We start from the raw sequence: 23,585 nt of genomic DNA on the forward strand, positions 1-23,585 counted from the left end.
ACAGCTCAAGACCAGGGACCCAGAGATACTCACATGTTACTTCTGTCAAGTTGAAAAAAAAAAAAAAATCAACGTGATTCTTGGGATGAAACCCAGAATCCTTGCCAAGGCCGGGTCAGTCCTGCGAGTCGGTGCCCACACACTTCCTCGGCATGACCTTGGACGCACCCACCCTTGACTAGCTCTGCGCTGCTCCCACTAGCCTTCATTCATCCTCACATAGTTTCTCTCAAATACCCCACCACAGGACCTTTGCGCATGCTGTTCTCTCTGCACAGAATGCTCCTTCCCCTCTCTTTACTTGGTTAACTTCCATTTCGGTTTCTCCCGGACACTTCCCCCTGTCTTCTCAGGCAAGGCTGTACTCCTTTTGTGTTCTCAAAATACCTGGACGCTTTCCCACGGAACTTTACCTGGCCATACTTTTTCAATTATCTCCTTCTTTTCTTTCCCCTTCCTTCCTTCCTTCCTTCTTACAATAGTTGGGATGAAACCCAAAGATGCTTTACCGATGAGTCATACCCCAGCCCCTTCTATATTTTAAGACAGGGTCCCTACTAAGTTGCCTCAAACGGGTGATCCTCCTGCGTCATGGGGATCCCAGGCGGGTACCACCACATCCAACTAACTTCTCAATTTTCTTGAGTGACTATTTAATAAATAACAACCATTCACTGCATTTTAGATCTGCCCTTTTATACATTTTTCCGGAATTAGCAGGTCATTGTGGTTTATCCGAAATTGATGGTTTCCCAAAAGATTCTGTGAGTTAAATTCATATGCACAATTTCTGTGTTTTCCCTGTGGAACCATCGTATATAGACTCAAACCCATCTTCCCCAAAACATTTTCTTTTCTTTTTCTTTTTCTTTCTTTTTGTACTGGGGATTGAACTCAGGGGCACTCGCCCACGGAGCCCCGTCCCCAGCCCTATTTTATATTTTATTTAGAAACAGGGTCTCACCGAGTTGCTCAGTGCCTCCCTTTGGCTGAGGCTGGCCTTGAACTCACGATCCTCCTGCCTCAGCCTCCTGAGCTGCTGGGATGACAGGTGAGCACCACCGCGCCCGGCTTCAGAACATCTTCTTTTAAAACTGGGATGTGTCCTGCACACGCTGCTCCTAACTAACAACGGGGTTCGCGGGTCCCCAGGGAATGAAGGGGCTTCTCTGAGGTCGGAGCAGAGCAGCTGTGTAGCCCGCGGTCAGGGTCAAGGGGCATCTCCTGAGGTCCCCGGTCCCATGCACCCCCCTGTCCAGCACCGTCCCGACGATGGATTCAAGTCCAGATCCCCCCGTCCACCAGCCTCGTTGGCCTGGCCTCCGAAATACATCCCCACTCTGTCCCCTCTTCCCGCGCAGTTCGTCCCAATCACCCTCAAAATAACCCGGGAAGTGAATGAGCCCACGACAAGGACATGTCTCATCCGAGTGAGGACGACACTGCCCCGGGGTCTTGAAGTCGGCCTAGAGTTCTCGGGAACGGACTGCAAAGGCTGAGTCCTGACGGGTCTTGCTACGGACCCCACCGAGGGCGGGAAATGGCGCAACGCAGAGAGCAAGGAGCCTCACCTCAAACTTCTGGCGCAGCTCTTCATTGCCCTCGCTGCCCTCGGGCGGCACAGGCACGTTGAAGTACTCGCCCTCCTCCTGGCTCAGCAGCTTGAACCTAGAGGGAGACAAGGGTCAGGTGAGAGTCCCCGACGTGCTGTCTGGCGCTGTTTCGTGGAGTGGCCCTGAGAAGGGGGCCCATAGAAAGCTCTCCTTAGGAAAACCACCATGAGCCAGGCGCACGCCTGTCATCCCGGCAGCTCAGGAGGCCGAGGCAGGAGGATCGCGAGTTCAAAACCAGCCTCGGCAAAAGGGAGGCCCTAAGCAACTCAGTGAGACCCTGTCTCTAAATAAAATGCAAACTAGGGCTGGGGACGGGGCTCAGGGGTCGAGTGCCCCTGAGTTCAATCCCTGGTACAATAGCAGTCTTTTGTTTTGTTGGGTTTGGGGTTTGGGTCTCTGGTGTGTGTGTGTGTATGTGTGTGTATGTGTGTGTGTGTGTGTGTGTGAGAGAGTTTGTAGCTAAGGACACCATATATTTTTGTAAGTACAAGTTGTACATCCCTAATCCAAAAACTCAAAATCTCAAACGCTCCAACATTCAAACCTGGTTGGATCACCGACATGATAATGTACGTGGAAAAATTCCACAACTGTGACACTTCACCTCACGCACAAATTCACTAAAAATGGTGGTGCACGCAGTTAGTTCCCTGCCACCTATGTGTGCAAGGTGTATGTGGAATACTGAGTCTGAGTCCCTTCCCCAAGATATGTCATTATGAATGTGCAAACGGTCCAAAATCAGAGTCCAGAGTCCAAAACACTTCTGGTCCCACCCCACGCATGGGGACACTTGACCTGTATTCCCCGGACATCAAGGGGGAAAAGGTACATCCTGTGTTTATAGAGGACACGAAGTTCTCTCTGCACACACCACACACACACACACACACACACACTCACACACACACTCACAGGCGCGTGCACACTCATGCACACACACACACACAGTCACACACACACTCACACTCACGCACTTTCTTAGTCCCATGGTTCAATTATCATTATGATTTCTGTCCTCTAGGTACATTCTGATTTCAGGTTGGGCCATGGCAATCCCCGCTGTGCAGTGTCCCCCTCGTCCTCGCCAGTGTTTCTGTCCCGTCCACTTTATGTGGGCTGCCATCTCGCACCTGGCCGTGGGTGGCTGCTCTCGGGTGACCGGGGACTTCCCAGCGCTCCTCTTCTTTGCAGAAACCTGCCCAAAGTGCTCTGCAGAAACCTTGTCCCTCTAAGGCCCTGGTGTCAAAGGTGCCCCGTCCACCCACCTCCGTCCTTGCCTCCTTGGGTGGCCTAGGCACGTGGCTGGGCTCTGGGCCTTGGCCTTTCACATCTACAAGGTGGAACCAGGTCCCCTTCTGCAGACGCGTGATTGACAGCTGATGACGCACGGAAAGCGCCCAGCCAGACAGGTGACCTGCCGGGTGTTCAGCAGTAGATGGACGGATAAAGGAAATGGGGTCTAGGTACTCAATGGAATATTACTCAGCTTTAAAGAAGAGTGAAAATATGGCATTTGCCAGTAAATGGTTGGAGTTGGAGAACATCGTGCTAAACAAAGTAAGTCAATCCCACAAAACCAAAGGCTGAATGTTTTCTCTAATATGCGGATGCTGATTCCCAATAAGAGGGGGGGCACTAGGGAAGAATAGCGTTACCTTAGATTAGGTAGAGGGAAGTGATGGGAGGGGAGGGGAGGGGATGTGGGGACAGGAAGGATAGTAGAAGGAAACAGATATTATTACTGTACGCATATATGTGACTGCATGACCAATAGGATTCTGCAACATGTGCGCTCAGAAAAATGAGAAATTATACTCCATCTATGTGTGATATATAAAGTGCATAAACACATTCTACTGTCATGTGTAACTAATTAAAACAAATAAAAAATGTTTAAAAAGAAAGTAGCTATTTTTAAACAAGAGATAGATCAAGGCAAACCAATGTTACTCAAGTTCCGGGAGACGGTATCATTCACCCAAAGCCCTGAGCCTAATACCTGCCCCCACCATTTTAACATGGGGCCTCAGCAAAGAGCCAAGTGTCAAAGAGGGCTGGGGACACAGTGCAATGCTCGGGGGCCTTCTCTTCCCAGTCAGGTGAAGGACAGAAGGGGCACAGGCAGAAGGAGAGATTTCTGGGGTACCATCCACTCCAACCCTGTACTAGCCAAAGTCTCGCACCCTGGAAAACACAGATGGAGGGGGATTGGCCAGCTGTCATTGGTAAAGGGACCCCAAGAGACCCCAACCAATATCCCTAGGTCAGACCACCAGGCAGTGGATGAGGGTCTCCATTGCCACCCCTGCTCAGCAGGTGCCACGGGGTATCAGCACCTGGAGCCTGAAGTGTGTGCCTCTGGCTACAGCACAGCAGGAGGGAATGCAGAGTAACTGAGCTCTTACAAGCTCCAAATAAGGCTACTGCACCATGAGAAGAGAAGAACAGCGCTCTCTCCAGCTCCCAGACACTCAGGACCAACGTGGGGAAGATGTGGGGCTGCTCGTTACCCAGCTCTCTCTAGCTGTAGCCCACTCTCCAATGCACCCGGGGAACAGGACACCCCATAGGACAAAAACGGATTTCCCCAAACAGCAAGACTCCTGTGGCCTTTCACCCAGATCAGAAAGGTCAGGACAGGGACAGGCGTCATTTCTGTACTTTTCCTGCTATAAGGACGGGTCAATAGAGAAAGGGCACAGGGCACAGGGAAAACTCCAGTCATTCAAACAGAAAGAAGCCACGAGGAATCCCACCAGGACCTCCTGTGAAAGAGACTACTGTCCCAGGAAGTTCTGCTAAATGTGTAACTCCTATCCTCAGAGAGATTCCTGTGTCTATGAAAAGGGGAAAGTCTGAAATTTGGAAAGTTCACTTGCAGAAGAAAAATCTCAGTCACTGGATTGAAAAACCAGACAATGAACCAAGGATGGAGAACTCAGATAACAATTGGTGGACAGAAGACAAACTTGAGAGATTTTCCTGGTGGATCATGTTAGAGTTAATCCAGATGCTCTCTGTTCAACTTAAAAAAAAGTGCATATTACCCAAATTAATTTGCAACATGAGAAGGAAGAATGTTTGCAACATAAATGTCAGCAAAGACAATATTAACAACTTTCTTATAAAAAAACGTTCTTATAAAATCAAAAAGAAGAGGCAAAAGATAAGACATAATCATTTACCGATACAAGTGAGTGGCGATAATCAAATGAAAGTGCTCAGCACAATTAATAATTAAAATGCGTATCATCTTTGTACCTGGTGTTTGAAATTTAGAATAGCAGATGCTGACAGGTGTGAGTAAAATAAAAAAAATTAAACATTATTCAGATATAAGGTGATTTTTTAAAAAAAATGTAGGCTGGGTTGGCAGATATCCTCAAAGCCGTCAATCCCAGACCAAGAGATTTATTCAGAAATAATGAAAGGTATGCACACAAAGATTTCATCACAAGTGTGTTTACTGCAGAACTGTTGTTGAAAATAAGCCTTGTATGCCTTATAATAAGAATATGGTGATATAATGAGGCAGATCCACAGAATGCATGGCATGAAGCTATTAAAACTTATGTTGCCCAAGATTATTAAACGGCAGAGGAAAAGTTTCAGTGCAGATCATTAGGAGAAGATTGAAGGCTACCAGATAGTGTTGCTACAAAACTTCACTTTTGTTTCCTACACACACACTTATACACTCACACTCACACTCTAAAGAGTATCATTGCCACCATCTCTGGGCAATGGCATTCTGGATAATACATTTTGTTTGCTTATTTATATTTTTTCCAATACTTGTTCAATTGGTAATAAAAATGACTGACACTTACTGAGTGCCCACTCTTTACCAGACACCGGGCACCTCACTTATATTACTAATTTAACATCTCCAGGATTCCGTGAACACAATCACCACTATTATCTCCAAAGGAGAAAAGGGGGCCCAGAGAGGCTCAGCAACCCGCCCAGGGCACACAGCTACGAAATGATGGATCAGAAATTCTAGCCCAAGAAGTCGGATCCCAAAGCTTTAATATGATTACTTGTAACTGGAGAAAGAAGTCATTATTAGAAATAATAAAATGAAGTTTCAAGAAACAGCATTTTAAAGTAACAAGGATTTAAGAGAAGAGTTCTGATCAGAAGAAGAGGAAAACAGAGAATGAAAAAGGAAAGAAAAACAATCTTTGGAAACATAGCGGCAGCAGCCAGACCAGACCAGAGGGTGGACACTTTGCTATTAGAAAGGACTTTTGGGTTCCGCTACTTTATTTTAAAAATTTTTTATAAACATCCTACAATGTGCCACTTGTTACACATGATCAAAGGAATCAGAAAGCATGAAAAATTTGGAAAAATCTAGGCAAAAGGACCTGCCCCTCCCCTGCCCGGTGCCACACAGTGGACACTCAGAGAGGACACAGATGTCGTTAGCCCCGGGGCTCCCCATCCATCAGGGTCTGGATCTGCATGTGGATTCCTCTGTGCTGCAGAATGGCTGCTGGGAGGCCAGACCTCGTGGGAGGGAGGCACTGGGGTGCGCCCTGGGGATTGGACTGTCCCTGGCCCTTCTTCCTGGCTCGCTCTGCCCCTCTCTGCTTCTCAGCTGCCTTCAGTTGAGCTGCTTCTCTCCACCATGTCCTCCGGCCCCGGTGTCTTGGAGCCAGCCAACCATGGACTGTACCTCCGAAACCACAGGCCAGATACAATCTTTCCTCCTCTAAGTTGTTCTTGATCAGAGCCATGAAAAGCTGACTAACCCATCATCTGACTCACAGCAGACGACAAAGCCCTTGCAAAGCCCCCTGCGGTATGACCATCCCACACCCTGTCCTCTACTCCTGTCCTGCCCCCTCGCTGTTCCTCAAACTCTCCAGGCACACTCCTGCCCCAGGGCCTTGGCACTTGCTGTTCTGTCTAGACAGTCTCTCCCTGGATGTCTACACGGCTGGCTCCCCCACTCCCTTGGGGTCTTTGCTAAATGTCCTCTTTTCTGTGAGTCCTTTCCAAGAAAACTTTGTGTCAATATAATAAGTCTTGAGGAATTAGGTGGGTCATCACGTTGCCACATACACACAAGACCAAATAAAAATCAGAAATGAGAAAACACACAATGTCATTGGGAAATCATATCACGTGCCTCGATCCATTTAGCTCAAGCAAACAGAGCAAAAATAACCAGGCGTCCGAGAGCAGAGGCGCACAGTAGGCAGGATCCACAAGAGCCCTGCAGACGGCACACACAGCCTTCCCTTCTGAAATGTCCACAGACCCAGGGCAACACTGCACAGAGACCACACTACGGGGAAAGAGAGGAAGTAGGAGAAAAAAGAAGAGACAGAAAGAAGTTCCACAGGCCGTGTTCCCTGACCCCACAACACCGCGGTTTAGCAATAAAAAAGCTAATTGCAGATGTCACACAGCATGCCAACAAGAAAGCCCGTAAAAACAGATTAAAAACCACAATCACGGGAGCTGGGACGGGGGCTAGGGGTGGAGCACAGGGGAAGCCCTGGGTTCAATCCTCAGCATCACATAAAAGTAAATAGATAAAATAAAGGTATTATGTCCTTCTACAACTAAAAAATATGTCACACACACACACACACACACACACACACACACACACCCCACAGACTTTAAGACAAAGGCCGCCGTAGGACATCCCAAAGCCTGGAGGAATCTTCTCTCAAACACTGTTCGCTGCTTTTAAAGGGCAGAGTAAAAAAGAGAAAAAAAAAGAAAAATATTCATCTGAAATTCATTTGACACAAGATAAACTTCTAGAAGCGAGGAGAAAACAGACAGGTTGAGACACAAATCCCACAGCCAACTCCTTGGGGGGAAAATAAGAAATAAATAAAACAAGTGAAGCTCTGGCACATGGAGGGGAAAGACAGCGCGATTAAATGAAATCAGAAACAAAGAAGAGGATTTGACAGCAGGTGCCTCAGCCGCCAGCGACAGAGACAGAGTAGGGGCCTGGGGCAGGGGAGGGGCCTGGGGCAGGGGAGGGGCCTGGGGCAGGGGAGGGGCCTGGGGCAGGGGAGGGGCCTGGGGCAGGGGAGGGGCAGGGCCTGGGGCAGGGGAGGGGCCTGGGGCAGGGGAGGGGCCTGGGGCAGGGGAGGGGCCTGGGGCAGGGGAGGGGCCTGGGGCAGGGGAGGAGCCTAGAGAAGGTGAGGAGCCTAGAGAAGGTGAGGAGCCTGGAGCAAGTGAGGGGCCTGGGGTAGGTGAGGGGCTGGGGCAGAGGAGGAGGGACTGGGGCAGAGGAGGGGCCTAGAGAAGGTGAGGGGCCTGGGACAGAGGAGGGGCCTAGAGAAGGTGAGGGGCCTGGGACAGAGGAGGGGCCTGGGGCAGGGGAGGGGCCTAGAGAAGGTGAGGAGCCTGGAGCAGGTGAGCGACCTGAGGTAGGTGAGGGGCCTGGGGTAGGTGAGGGGCCTGGGGTAGGTGAGGGGCAGGGGAGAGGAGGAGGGACTGGGGAAAAGGCGGAGACTGGGAAAGAGGAGGGGCCTGGGGCAGGGGAGGGGCCTGGGGCAGGGGAGGGGCCTGGGGCAGGGGAGGGGCCTGGGGCAGAGGAGGGGCCTAGAGAAGGTGAGGAGCCTGGAGCAGGTGAGGGGCCTGGGGTAGGTGAGGGACTGGGGCAGGGGAAGGACTGGGGCAAAGGCGGAGACTGGGAAAGAGGAGGGGCCTGGGGCAGGGGAGGGGCCTGGGGCAGGGGAGGGGCCTGGGGCAGGGGAGGGGCCTGGGGTAGGGGAGGGACTGGGGCAGGGGAAGGACTGGGGCAAAGGCGGAGACTGGGAAAGAGGAGGGGCCTGGGGCAGGGGAGGGGCCTGGGGCAGAGGAGGGGCCTAGAGAAGGTGAGGGGCCTGGAGCAAGTGAGGGGCCTAGGGTAGGTGAGGGGCTGGGGCAGAGGAGGAGGGACTGGGGCAGGGGAGGGACTGGGGTAGGGGAGGGGCCTGGGGCAGAGGAGGGGCCTGGGGCAGGGGAGGGGCCTGGGGCAGGGGAGGGGCCTAGAGAAGGTGAGGAGCCTGGAGCAGGTGAGGGGCCTGGGGTAGGTGAGGGGCCTGGGGCAGGGGAGGGGCCTGGGGTAGGTGAGGGGCCTGGGGTAGGTGAGGGCCTGGGGCAGAGGAGGGACTGGGGCAGAGGAGGAGGGACTGGGGCAGGGGAGGGACTGGGGAAAAGGCGGAGACTGGGGCAGAGGAGGGGCCTGGGGCAGGGCACCACCCCTGGGAGCAGCCTTAGCTGCTTCTGCTGTTATTGCCACGTTATAGTCCTGTCTGACTTAACCACCAGGACGCGTCCCGAGGTCCTGAGGAACGGGTCATTGGACCTCCCTGGGCATCGTAGAGGGCACGCACACAAACCCAGACGGTCTAGCCTGCGGCACTCCTGGGCCACTGGGTCTAGCCCACGGCTCCCGGCTGCGCATCAACAGAGCATGTCCCCGCCCTGCAGGCGGCTGAGGTCTCCGGAAACAGGAACGTTTGAGCTCCATCCTAATCTTGGAAGTCCAAGGCCCTTGTGGAGCAGACCCGCAATATGTGACAGGTGACAATATCACACAACAAAACAGAGGAGCCCCTTCCCTTCCAGGTGGGGAAACAGAGTCTCAGAGAGGGCCTGTGTCTTACCCAAGATCACACAGAGTTCAAAGAACTCTAGGACCTTTAGAGCCGAGGCAGCATCGCAGAGTCCTCGGCCCTAACTCTAAAGAGGACTTTATTTTTTTTTTAATCAGCAAAATCTGGAAGAGGGCATTTATTTTGTCACAGTTCCTTCCGGATTATTTCATCAACTTGACAACCATCCTACGGGGTGCAGAGGGAGCCTTATGATCAATCTGACGAGTAAATTCCTGCTGAGATGGCTGTAGCACAGAGAGGGGAGGTGACTTGCCCGAGGTCACAAAGCATCCATCCAGTTAAGAGAGCCAAGGTCAACCCCTGGCTGTCTACCCCCCCGCCCTCTGCCTACCTCTGTGTCAGGAGATGGAATAGGAGTCACACAGACATAGGCTGCAGCATCACAGAGCCAAACTCCATCACTGTCCCTTAGGAGCTCGGTGTCCCTAACCACTCTGATTTTGGGGAATAACTTGCTCCCTGGAATCTTTGGGAGAATGAACGGAGGACCTAAGTGTCCATGTGTTAAGCTCTGGAGCTGTCCCTGGGGCACTTGCCCCTGTCATTAGGCCATTTATTTCCCCTCCCCGTCCCTGCAGTCTTTTCGTAATCATGCCACCTTGTTATAATGTCCTTTATGTCTTCCTTTTGTTTGCTCCACTAAATGTGCAGCGTGTGAAGGTTCCCGCAGCAAAACCGCTCCAAGTCGACCGTGGCTTCAAGTGAACGATTATTATTTTAAATTGCTTTCTTGCTTCCTGGCCGCGCTCGGAGGCCGAGGGGTGCATATTCTGGAACTGGGGGACCAGGGAAGGAGAACAGCGAGGAGGTAGTGACCACAAAGAGTGGAGCCCAGCTCCCGGCCATGGTCCTACCCCACAAAGTCATGGTAGCAGCAGGCCAGGAAGGGAGAGACGCAGGTCTCTGGGGCAGCGCCCCCAGCCCTCCATGAAGGACACACGGGAATGAGGGGTCCCAGAAGGGCTGACAAATTGGGCCTGGTGCCGGGTGCCCTGGGGCACACCTGTCATCCCAGCGGCTGGGGAGGCCGAGGCAGGAGGATCGCGAGTTCACAGCCAGCCTCAGCAATGGTGAGGCTCTGAGCAACTCAGTGAGACCCTGTCTCTAAACAAAATACAAAATAGGGCCAGGGATGGGGCTCAGTGGTCGAGTGCCCCTGAGTTCCATCCCTGGTGCCCCCCCCCCAACAAAATAATGGGGCCTGGCGATGACCTGGGGCTGAGACCCAGGGGCACGGTGTGAAGGGACCTCACAGTGGGAGTCCACAGGCCAGTCCTGGGCTCCACCACGGATCCAGCCTGATGCTCCAAAGCCAGGTGGGACCGGTCCTACCTCGGGGGTCCCTGGCTCAGGAACAGCCACCCCATGACCTCGGGTGAGTCAGCAGAAGTGGAACTCAGCAAAGTCAAATCACCCACATGTGAGTTAAAAAAAAAAAAATCCGAAACTTGGGAGAGGAAGAAAAAAAAAAAGATGGTCGTGTGACCTTTGAATGTCATGCGAAAGCACTTTCTAATTAGGTACCTCCTTCCTCGCTGTAATATCACTTTGTTTAACTTATTATTCACAACCGAGTCGGGTCCAGATGGCCCCGCTCCTCTGCAGAGAGAGATGTTAACTTGACAAAAACAGGTGGGACCATCCCCCGCGCCCCCCACCCAGCCTGGTAACTGAGCTCCCGATGGTCCCTGCGGGTGAGACAGCTTTCTCTGTGACTTAGGTGACTTCGGCCTTCCCTTTGCTGCAGATTATCCAAATCCCAGTTTCTCGGGACCTCTGTGGACTCCGCCGCTTGTCCCCTTGAAGCACCCCTGGCAACCAGCACCTGGGAGACACTCGGGCCACTTGAATGGAAGCCCGTGATACAAATGGATCAGGGTCAAGGAGGCCGTGAGCTGAAGGAGGCCAGGGATGGGGGCCGAGGGCCAGCAGGGGCGCAGTCCTGCTCCCAACGCTGGACGCTTTTCATTTTCTTTCACTTGGAACCGACAAAGTCCCAGGGGAGACGGGTCCGAAGTGGGACAATTCATCTCATAGAAATGACGGTGACGGTGCAAGGTTGGGCTCTGGATTGGGACTGGTAGGACCAGATAGCTGGGAGGGGCCCAGGGTGGACCCAGCTCCTCTCATGGAAATACTGAATAAGGATTTTTTTTTTTAACATAAAAAAGAGAACAAAGCAAAAAATTCCAGAGAAAAGGACACACTGCAGCGGGTCATGGCCAGATGGGGTAAGGACAGTCAGTGACAACGCAGCTCCTGCATGCTCAGAGCCCCTGGGTCTGGTCGAGTCATGTAACAGCATCAAGAGGGGCAGGTGTGATACAATAGGGAGTGGTGAGGTCTGTGGCCAAGAGAAACCCGCGCCTTATCTAAAGGGTGCACTGGCTGTTCCACTACTCTAAGGACTGCCCTGTAGCCCCATATTTTTTAAAAAATACTGGCTACTGATCCTTTCTTAAGATGAGGACCAAACAAGACATATTTGTGAGACTGATCTAAGCGACCAGCCTCACTTGGGGCCTCTGATTTTATGTTGCACTTTTTTGTTTTTTTGTTTGTTTGTTTGTTTGTTTTTGGTACCAGGGATTGAACCCGTGGGTGCTTAACCACTGAGCCACATCCGCAGCCCTGTGTTGGAGTTTATTTAGAGACAGGGTCTCACTGAGTTGCTTGGGGCCTCACTAAACTGCCGAGGCTGGCTTTGAACATGCGATCCTCCTGCCTCAGCCTCCCGAGAGGCTGAGATGACAGGCGCGCGCCACTGCGCCTTCAGGACAACAAAGGAAACCCTCTGCGATGGCACCTTTGCGGGGCTGGAGTCTCCCGTGATGTTCAGAGCCAAACCCTTCTTACCAGCCATCGACGCCAGCTTTCTGCAGTTCAGAGATCCCGAAGGACAAGGACCCCATGAAGTCATTGCGGCTGGTCAGATCCCAGTCCCAGATCTCTACCGAGAGCCTCCTGTCTTTGTCGGACTCCTTCAGCTGACTGCAGAGAGAAGACAGAGAAGTCAGAGGGGCCCACTGCGATCGCTGCAGGGAGGGAGGCAGAGATCTTCCAGCCTTACAAGCTGCGGCCAGAAACACGCTCAGCCTCCGTTCCCCGGGGTGCGCGCGGGGCGGGGGGGCTTTTCCTGGGTGACAGCCTGTGGGCTGCACTGGAGCAAGACCCGGGTCAGCTCCTACGGGAGCGGCTTCGCCGGCTTCTGCTGGTTCATATCTTAATCATATTCCTGGTGTTTGGCGGATCCTACTGACAGTCGCGGTGACAAACACACACATCGGTCACAGCACCCGGCGAGGCTGTGTGTGTGTGTGTGTGTGTGTGTGTGTGTGTTTGCACACACGTGGGTCGAGGAGGAGACAGAGAAAAGGGTCTCTGGAGGTGTCTTTGGGGGGAACTGCCCGTTCTCAGGCACAGCCTTGATTGAGACTAGAGATGATCCCTAGTTTTATCCTGAGAAGGGGAAGAGGAGATGGGACACCCCCCCACACACCCCCAAGGAACCAGGCATTCAGCCTGGGGCTTATATTTCCTATGGACCATTTTCGGTAACGTCTATAAGCCCCATCTGATTAAAAAAAAAAGGGGGGGAAATAAAATGAGCCCGTGAAGTTGGATCATGTAACTCATTTAGTATATGTAGTAGGTGCTCAATAAATGCTGGCTGTTGTCATGAACCCCTGCAGGCACAGATGCATGGAGAAAGGGATCTCCCAGATTCTTGGAGCACTGGCCAGGGAAGAGGCTCCGTGGAAGTCAGGGGAGGCCGCCCAGTCGGCTGCAGACCCAGCCACCATCACCCTAAACTCAGCCCCTGAGAGCCTGTCGCCGCGTGCTACAGGTGGAAAGGAAGGAAGAGGGAGGAGTCAAGGTGGCGGGGGAGGGGGAAGAAAGCTCAAGTTGAAGAGAGGACCCCCCCCTCCCCAGGCCCAGGTGCCCGGGACCCAGCCTCTGCCCCCCCCCCACGCCAAGCTGCAGGGTTTCAACTCACAATCGGAACGTCTCGTTCCACTCGGGGTTCAGAGAGCACTTGATGGTCTTGGTCTTCTGCTTGCTCTCGCTCTTGGGATCAGGGATGAGTTTCAGCTTCACGTAGGGATCTGACAAGCCGTTGGGATCCATGGGTACCAGGTTTTTAGCGTCTCTTACTAGAAAAGGAAAAAGCGGTTTCCGCGTTAATCACGTCCAGCGTGTGTGAGCCACAAGCAGCCGTGTGGGTAGAACCGGTGACAGCGCCTGGCCCGGCCCGGCATTTGCTGGGTCAGAACGTTACTGCGATTGACATCTACAGCTCAGAGTCCCCCACAGCCAAATAAGCGAGTCAGAGGGAGATTCGGTTCTCTGTTGGGGAAAAATTGACTTCTGACTTTCAGCTTGCAATCCCTGGACTGCTTCCAAGATGAACCACAAGTTTTCTAAGCGAGCTTCCACGAAGCCCACAGGAAAGAAAAAAAAAGGCTCTTTTAATTGAGCTTCATGTTTTCAAGGCTGAATAATATTCCTCAGTATAGAGAGACCACATTTTCAAAATGCATTTGTCAGTTGATGAACATTTTGGTCATTTCTACTTTTTGACTATTGGGAACAGTGCTGCTATGGACGTGTGCGTACCCAGACTCAAAAGGTCATATATTTATATAAAATTCCATTTATATAAAATATCCTAAGGAAATAAATCCACAGATGAGGAGTAGACTAGTACTAGCCATCGGCCAAGGGGAGGGAGAGAGGGGGAGTTTACTGCTTCACAAGTACAGACATTTTTAGGGGTGATGAAAAGTTATTGGAACTAGAAATAGATGATGATTATATAATCAGAGAATGTACTAGATGCCACTGAATGCTCTACTTTAAGATAGGTAAAGGTTAGTCCTGTTTATATGAATTTTCCCTGAATTAAAAAGGAAAGAGCTGAAAGAATCAGAGGTGCCATCTAAACCAAGGTGCGCCTCTTATCCAGGTACATGACCAGCACCTAGGTAATGGCACAAACCCCAACTACCAGCTACTTGGGAGGCTGAGGCAGGAGGACCACACGTTCAAGGCCAGCCTCTGCAACGTAGTGAAATGTGTCTCAAAATAAAAAATAAAGAGTGTGTGTGGGGGGGTGTAGCTCAGTGGTAGAGCATCCATGGGTTCAAACTCCAGTACCTCAAAAGAAGAAGGAAAAGCAGGAGGAGGAGGAGGAGGGGAGAAGGAGAATATCAGCAACATGACAGCAATCAAGAACAGCATCACCCTGGTCAGGAACATTCCAGGTACAGAAAGTTATAGGACCAACTTAGGGAAGGGAAAGCATTAGCATTCAGGATGCTACAGGCCACAGGGAAAAAAAAAATGAAGCAGAATAAAACATCAGCCTAGAGAAACAGGAAGAAGTTACTTAGGAGCCAGCTCAAAAGCCACTAACGTAGGTAGCCAAGGGAAGGGGATTAGAAAATAAGAGTCACACAGAACCTAAAGATAGAGTGCTGACCATCTCCCTTGTGGTAGAAAAATCCAAGGTACTGTATTCGATCCACAATGAGTCAAACCATCCACTAGAAGTTAAATATGGAATGGCACCGTCCATCAATGCAGAGATGGTTCAATCTCAGGAAATCTGCTTTATGGATTCAACAATTTAGAGGCCAAAGGAGAAAACAATAAGATCATTGCCGTTATCTGGAAATAGCAGGGAGATATCTTAAGAGGAGAAGGGCCACCGGGAGTAACAGTGCTGTAACAGGAGTTCCGCAAGTTCAAGATGACAACAAAAACGGGTTCAAAGACAGAATCCGTTCCAACCATGGTTATCTCCTTCCCCGGTCCTTCCCACGGCTCCCCTGGAAATGAACCTGCTTTCTCTGGTTCTTTAACACAAATGCTCCCCCGAAACGTGTCCCTCCCACCCCTCACCCACCACCAGCTCCTTAGTACCAGCTCAGCGCTCTGCTCGGCACTGGGGACGCAGGGGACCATCGAAGAAGTTGATCCCGTCCACAAGGCACAGACGAAACCAAGTTGATTTAAAAGTATAGTTGACTTCTAACGAGACAGTAGCCCGGCCACCCAGGGTTAGGGATACAGGGCTATACAATGCCAGGGTAGGCGTCTTGTATTTAAACCTCAGTTTCTTGATCCATCAAATGGGTTCCTGTAAGAGTAGCGTGGGATAAAGAATATACACCGGTCCGCAAGTCTACTTTGGTGCCAATACCGTGCACTTTTTTTGTTACTAGAGCTCTGTAGTGTAGTTTAAGGTGGGGTATTGGGATGCCTCCTGCTTCACTCTTCTTGCTAAGGTTGGCTTTAGCTACTCTGGGTCTCTTATTTTTCCAGATAAATTTCACGACTGCTTTTTCTATTTCTATGAAGGAGGCGATATTAATTCTGCCTGCCCAGGAGCACGGGAGATCTCTCCATCTTCTGAGGTTTTCTTCAATTCCTTTCTTTAGTGTTCCGTAGTTTTCATTGTAGAGGTCTTTCACCTCTTCTGTTAGATTGATTCCCAGGTATTTTATTTTATTTTTGAGGCTATTGTGAACGGAGTACTTTTCCTAATTTCTTTTCCAGTGGATTTATCGCTGCTGTATAGGGATGTGTTTGATTTATGGGTGTTGATTTTATACCCTGCTATTTTGCTGGATTCATTCATGAGTTCTAGAAGTCTTCTGGTGGAATTTTTTTTTTTTTGGATCTTCTAGATATAAAATCATGTCATCAGCAAATTGTGATAGTTTGAGTTCTTCTTTACCTATTTGTATCCCTTTAATTTCTTTCTTTTGTCTAACTGCTCAGGCTAGAATTTCGAGCGTGATCAATGTTTATAGCAGCTCAATTCACAATAGAAAGACTATGGAACCAACCTAGGTGTCCCTCAGTAGATGGATGGATAAGGAAAATGGGGTCTAGATACTCAATGGAATATTACTCAGCTTTAAAGAAGAGTGAAATTAATGGCATTTGCCAGGAAATGGTTGGAGTTGGAAAATATCATGCTAAGCGAAATAAGCCAATCCCACAAAAGGAAAGGCTGAATGTTTTTCTCTAATATGCAGATGCTGATTCACAATAAGGCGGGTGGGGGGTGTGCTGGGGAAGAATAGCGTTACCTTAGGTTAGGTAGAGGGAGGGGAGGGGGTGTGGGGGTAGGAAAGATAGTAGAAGGAAACAGACACTATTACTGTATGCATATATATGTGATGGCATGACCAATAGGATTCTGCAACATGTGCACTCAGAAAAATGAAATTATACCCCATCTGTGTATGATGTATCAAAGTGCATAAATGCATTCTACTCTCGTGTCGAACTAATTAAAACAAATTAAAAAGGAAAAAAAAAAAAGAATATACCTGTTTAGCCCAGAGCCTGGAGCCCGGAAGGTCCCCATACCAGCCTGTCCGCACTGCTGTGTCATGTGGCTATTATCATTTCACTCCATTTCTCTATTTCGATTGTGAAGACTGACCCATTTCCAAATGGATGGGTCCCCAACAGAATCGCCCGTGTTTTTCCTTCTTAACAACAACCAACGGCTCTGACCTGCCCACTGGGACCCTTCCAGAAGAGTCCATCTCAAACCTCGGCCTGCCTCGGGGTCCCCCAAGGACCCACCCCCACAGATGCCCGCAGCCTCCGGACGTGGGAAATGCTCCTCTGCCTCCTGACAGGTCCCCTGCGAGGCTGACGCTGCGGGTCCACAGAGCACCCACGTGGAGCGGCCCTGGAGCTTGAGATTCAGGATCCCAGCGCCTCTCCCCCCGGAGGGAACAGCCCCCCCAACTGTTATTTTCCCTCCTGTCTTGATCCTTCCAGGGAAAAGAGCAGGTGCCAGTTTCTCGTCTGGGAATGACACTTCTATCCCCCAGGGAGCGGCATGAAAACCGGATCTGAGACACCGACAGGGCCAGAAACCCGTCTGCCGGCTCGACGGGCAACCCTCGGGCAGGTGGAGACAGCTCCCCTGTCCTCCTTCCCGTCGGGCCACTCCCCACCCCAGCCCACACCCACCTTGGCTTGCGGACTGGCGCCAGAAAGACAATCACTGGGAAAATGCCTTCTATAGTAAGGTCAGGGCTTTCCAGCAGCGCTCTCTGCCAGGACCACACGGGGCCCTAGACTGGAGCCTAAATGCCTAAAAGCTGATGCCTTTAGACTTCTGCTGCAGTCCCCCTCTCCCCCTCCCCCTCCCCCTTTCCCTCAGTCTGCCTGATTCTACCATCTACCAAAGGGGTTAAAACTGCCAGGGGAAGGAAATCTGAAACTGGTGGCATCCACCTCTCCAGAGTTTCGGCTCCTGAAACCGCTGTGTCCTAGGCAGTGGACAGTGGCTGCGGCCTCCCATCCCAAGGCCTGTCCCCTCCTGAAGCTCTTCAAAGTCGGCTCCTGTCCCCCCAACCCCCGCCCCCCCCCCCAGCAGCGGGGAGAGGGCTGCTCTGTGTTGGTTTGGAGGAAGCCGATCCCTCTAGACCACACTTGGCCAGACTCACTTGGATGTTTCTTGATAAACGTTGCTTTACTATCTTTCCTGAAATCCGGCCAGCCCAGATGGTCCCCGAGAAACGCTTCACGCAAAGCAGAAATAGCAACCTTCCCCCCACCCCCCTGGCGGAAGTCTGCTAGAGGCGCAGGCGAAGGATACCCTGGGGACAGAGAGCAGGCTGTGCTGGGGGCCACCACGGGAGCAGGGTGGAGGACAGAACCCAACTCCTTCCCTCAATCAGAGCAAAGAACTCCGCATTCCAGTGACCTAGGACAGGGCGGAATCCACAGAGAGAGAGCACTGATGTCACTGACCCTCTTAGGAAATACTCTTCGTCAACATTTTCCCAATATTCCCCCCCCCCCCAGAAAAAAAATCTTGGAAAAGTCTGAATAATTGTGGTGCTTTTTACAGCCTTGGCCCTGCGCTCTATAAGTCAAGTGCGTCTCTATATTAAAGCTCTGTTTGGTGGAACTTTCCTAAGTGTGAGTCCTGAGACCTACAGCTCAAAGCTACACCCACGAGCATTCAGTTTGAGGAGGTCTGTGGCGAACTAACCTGGGTGTCCATCAAGAGGGGATGTCAACAACGCACAGCGCCCGTTCACACTGTGAACTGCTACTGCGCATGAGAAAACCCCCACCCTCTGCAGGAACTAGTGTTTTGACAGGGGAAAAAAAGCAAGAAGAAGACAGAGGATGACAGTAGGGAGCCTCTTTGTTTCAGAGGAAGTTCTGAGAGGCTGGGTGGGTGAAATCTGGATGGAAACTATTAGAGAATAGCGCGTGGGGTCAATGTTGTATTTCCTCCCTGGGATAACTGTACTCCACATACGTCCAGGAATGTCCTTGTCCTTGGGAATTACACACTGAAATATTTTAGGGTTAATGGGAACCATGACCCCAACTTAGTCTCTGATGGTTCAGGAAAAAAAAAAAAGTGCACGTACCTAAAAATACTTAATAGAGAGGATGACAGACCAAATGGGACATAATATGAATAATCCGTCAATCAGGTAAAGTGTCCCCAAGTTCTTTGCCCTATTCTTGCCATTTTTCTGTAATTTTTGAGGCTCTGTGAAAATTATTGTTTTATTTTATTTTATTTTTTTAGTGTCTCCAAATCTTCCAAAGAATGGTACAATAAAACACACGTCTGCAAGGTCATACGTGAATGGAAACGTATAGAAAAGGATCCGGAGGGACAGGCCCCAATTGATGGTGAATAACGCTTCCATCTGGGGACAAGGTCAGGGGTGTGGGTGGGAGGACTTTTGCTTAATGTGTCAGACACTGAGTTTCTTACCCGGAGCATGCATTCCTGTGTTAACTGTTATTAAAACTTAATAAATGTTGCAACTGCACATCGACAGCTTCCACGAACCCACTGCCTCCGGGGACCCCATCCCATTCTCCCAGAGAGAGCGCCGCCGGGATCTGCAGAGTGAAGCCTTAAACGTTGTGGTTTGGATCCCAGGACCCAGGAAAGGGGCTTCACGCCAAATAACACAGAGACCCAGGACCGCCTTCCTGGAGACCTGAGGTCCCGCCACAGCCAGGGTCAACCAGGGGGAAGGGAGGGACGCGGAACAGGTGAAACATTTCAGAGCCATGAGCTATGTCCACTGTTAGCCCTGGCCCTCTCAATCCCAGTGACCTCCTGGCGGACACAGCTCACCTGGGCCTTTGGCCAAGCCCATCCTCCTGCCCCACCTCACACCGGAAGCTCCTTGACCCCTCTGCTCTAGAATCTAGGTTAGTGTCCCTTTGGTTCTTATTTACTTGTGATTCTTATTTACTTGTTGTTTGTGAGCGCTGTGACCCATCTCCTTAACTGCTCATCCCAAACAGTGTCATCCATCTGTGGTCTCCGGGCAGCCCACGCGCACCAGCCAAATGATGATTGGAGGCACGTGGAGGCCCCAGAGGCTCCGGCACAGCTGGATCCCCGTCACTCCTGGCCGAGGTGCAGCTATCACACATCTAATTATCTGTGCCCAGACACACTTCCAGCTGGGGACCGTCACGGTGTCTGTCGAGAAGTGTGCCTGTCAAGCCAGAGCGAGCAAAACCAGGGTGGGGGAGCTGGTGCAGAGGAATGGGGGGGGGCCTTGAAGTCACACAGAGCTGGGTTTCAGTCCTGCCCTGAGTGTCACCGCCCAGGGGTTCTCAGCCAGGGGGCTTCTCTGAACCTCAGTTTCTCTCTCTTCTGATAAAAACTCCAGCCAAATCAAATGGGCTCCTAGATCAGAGCTCAGCTGGCCCAAGGCAGGCTCCGATTCCACCTGTGGTCCTTCCCCGCTCCCAAGGGAGCCCGAGTTGGGGCAATAAATTCTAGGACTGCCCTAATGATAGAGGACAATGACGTTGAAGGAAGACGTAAAGCACAGGGCGCACGTCCAACCAGGTGGATTTCTTTTCTCCTCTGAGAGAATTTAGACCGAATCACGTTAAGGAAAATTGATAACCATCAAGATGAATTTCAGGGCTAACAGCGTATCCCTTTAATGTGATTTTCATACAAATGAGGCTTGGAGCAGGTAGTGTCAGATGATAGATGCCCAGAAGCTGAATATAATAACTCCGGCTCTTCGTCTTAGGAGCTTCTAGAGTAGCTCCTGTCGCTGTACCTGGAGCGGCACCCACTCCCAACTCTCGGGTCATTGTTAAAGTGATTTTTGATTGACAGACAACGAGTGTTCGTTCTGTGGGCCGCGGTGTGATGTTCTGGTGTATTTATATGAATGCGCGGGTTCACTCGAGGTTCTCACTGTTATTCACCATCTCCAACGTGAGTCGCTCCTTTTGCCGTGAGAACATTCACAATCCTCCATCCGAGCGACTTTGGATGAGTTTATCTTCCTTTCCATCTTTTTTTTAAAGCTCCATCCCTCCCCACCGGCTCTTCTGTTTCTCCTCCTTGGTCCGCCAGCGGATGGCCGTGGACTGCCTTCTTTCCCTCCCCTGCCCACAGGGAGCAGCCCCGTCGCCGTCACTTCGGACCAGGAGCAAAAATGTCTTTACCTCCTCTCCCACAGGGTCCTCTCCGCAGCTGTCAGAGATCCCGCCTTCCAGGGGGGTCCCTCTAGGAGATGTCACGTGTCAAAGCTTGATGTCCCCATCCTGATGCTCTCTGGCCACAGCCTGGCCCTCCACACTGCTTGGGACTCTCCTGGTGATGGAGGGGGTCCCTAGTCCACTCCCTCTCCTATCCCCCCCCCACACACAGAAGCAATTTCGAGATTTCCATTCCCAAGGCTCCGTTGGACTCCTGGATCTTCTCATTCATCTTCCATATTATGTCTCTGACATTATCTTCTAGTTCCATTGTGTGTGTGTGTGTGCGTGTGTGTGTGTGTGTGTGTGAGAGAGATAGAGAGAGAGAGAGAGAGAGAGAGAGAGAGAGAGGGATGGAGGGAGGGAGGGAGGATGTGTGCCAAGCAATTTGGGGATCATGGTCTCCCTAGCAGGTGAGTCAGCACCTCACCCAGCCCAGGGATATTAGAAAAGAAGGCAGTTCCCCTATGGAAGGGTTCAGGGCTCAAGTTCCAGGCATCGGACATTCGCTTTCATCACATAATTTTTCTGCTTTCGTATCTTACCTTGCTTTATCGGTCAAAGATGGACCCAGCAGGTTTGCGGAACCCTCCTGTTAGGGAATTCCAGGAAATTTCCTTCCCTCCTTAGTAGTTTTTTTCCTCTACCCATTTCCACGCTAGGTGATGACTCGATTTCCTTCTTGAATTGGACTCCTGGTAATCACACATTCTCTGCCCGCCGCTGCATGACTTCTTTATCTTGAGCTCCACGTTGGATCGAGGTGTCTTTCCCACCGTCCTGGTCTCTTCTCCAGGAACGTCGGCTATATCCATTCACCCACAAATCAATACCTTTGGTTGGCTCTATCCTTTTTTTTTTTTCACGACTCTGTTCATTTATTTGCCCCTGTCCCCTGTCATCTGGGAGCATGCCTTAAGCATGTTCCCATATTACTTATAACGTTTGCTGCAGTAGAAATTCTTCTTTTTTTTTTCTGCTTCTCTGAATTTTAACTTACTGCTTTAAATTACTTTTTTGGTAACATAACCTAATATCCTTCTGGCCTCTTAGCCAACTCCTTTTCCATCACACACGACTGCTTCTCTGTCTCTCTGTACATGGGCGTGAGTTTTATCCATTTATTTGGTGCCTATAGCATGCATCTTATGTTGTAAATTAGCATGCAGCAAAATTGGCTTTTTCTCTGAGGATACAGTGGGGTGAATTTTAACACCTGCATAGATCTCTGTAACTGCCACAAACCAAAACACAGAACAGCTCAGTCACACCAGAAAAATTCCTCATGCTTCTCCTCTAGATTCATATCCCCACCCTCCCACCCCCAGCCCTGGGGACCAACTGATCAATTTCCCATAACTGCAGCTTTATTTTTCCAAGAAGCCTATAAAATGGAAGAATGCAGTATGAAGACTTTTGAAATTGGCTTCTCTTGCTCAGCAAAATGCCACTGAGAGTCATCCAAGTTGCATGCATGGACAGCTAATTCCTTTTCTATTGCTGCCTAGTATTCCATTGTATGGATGTACCACAGTGAGGGTATCCATTCACCTGTTGAAGACATCTGCATGTTCTCCAATTTTCGGTGATTGCAAAGAGAGCTGTTATAACTAGTAGTTTTTTTTTCTAAAAAAAAAACTACTAGTTATAGTAGTTTTCTAAGACTGCTTTTTCTTTTAATTTTTTTAACTTGTAGATAGACACAATATCTGTATTCTATTTATTGTTATGTGGTGCCAAACATCAAACCCAATACCTCACACATGCTAGGCAAGCACTCTACCACTGAGCCACAACCCCGGCCCAATAATGTTTTTTTGTGTAAACATAAGGCTTTATTTTTCTGGGGGTAAATAAATTCCTAGGTGCAGCATCATTGACTCATTATGGTAAGCGTATGCTAACTTCACGAGAAACCAACAAAGTATTTTCCGGTGACTGTACTATTTTCCATTCCCACCGACAATGAATGACGGTATCCCTTGTTCTGCATCTACACCAACCATTTTATTGACAGTAGTAATCATCATCATCATCATCATCATCAATATAATTGTTTTATCCATTCTAATAGGTACATGGGGGCATCTCATCATGGCCCTAATTTGCATTTCCCTAATTGCTCATGATGCCGAATACCTTCACATAAATGCCTTTGCCATTTTCGTGTTGTCTTTGGTGAAGTCTCTGTTGGCGCTTTCAGCCTGTGTTTCTAGTGGGGTTGTTGGTTTGCGTATTAACGACCCCAAGAGCTCTCCACTCTGCACACAAGGCCCTTGCAAGGCACGAGGTTCGCTCATCTTTCCTTCCAGTGCGTAATTTGTCTTTTCGTTCGACAGCGGTTTCTTTTGTAGAACACAAGCTTTTTAATTTTAATGAAGTCCAACTTATCTTTTTTCTTTCATGACTCTTGTTTTCAGTGTCAGGTCTAGGAACTCTTTGTCTAATACTAGATCACAAAAAATCTTCCCTGGTGACTGTACTTGGTTTTTTTTCCCTAAAATTTTATACCTTTACACTTTGCATTTAGCTCTCTGCCCCATTGTGAGTGAAATCTTGTATAAGGTGTGAGGGGGGAGGTCAGGGTTAATTTTGTTTGCAGATAGATGTCTAATCAGGGGCTGGGGGTGTCACTCAGTGGCACCTTCCTAGCATGTGTGAGATCCTGAGTGTAATCTGAGCACTGTAAAAAAAAAAAAAAAGTTGCATAAGATGCCTAATCATCCAACATCATTTGCTGAAAGACAACTCCTTCTCCAGTTTCGTCAAGAATCGATAAGCCAACCTCGGCACAGTC

General features: G+C 50.2%; 1 protein-coding gene across 3 annotated transcripts in view; it reads right to left on the reverse strand.

The window, feature by feature from the left end:
* The window catches only part of Prkcb (protein kinase C beta), a 306,972-nt gene that overhangs the window by 102,715 nt on the left and 180,672 nt on the right, over window positions 1-23,585 (reverse strand). For all 3 annotated transcript variants that reach the window (XM_078024201.1, XM_021725544.3, XM_078024200.1), the window contains exons 6-8: window positions 13,257-13,413; window positions 12,116-12,250; window positions 1,572-1,668 (exon numbers count right to left, since the gene is read on the reverse strand). In XM_078024201.1, coding sequence (XP_077880327.1) covers window positions 1,572-1,668; window positions 12,116-12,250; window positions 13,257-13,413 — 389 coding nt within the window. The remainder of the gene's footprint in view (window positions 1-1,571; window positions 1,669-12,115; window positions 12,251-13,256; window positions 13,414-23,585) is intronic.

This window comes from Ictidomys tridecemlineatus, chromosome 10 (genome assembly GCF_052094955.1).
Source record: "Ictidomys tridecemlineatus isolate mIctTri1 chromosome 10, mIctTri1.hap1, whole genome shotgun sequence".
Classification (NCBI taxonomy): Eukaryota; Metazoa; Chordata; class Mammalia; order Rodentia; family Sciuridae; genus Ictidomys; species Ictidomys tridecemlineatus.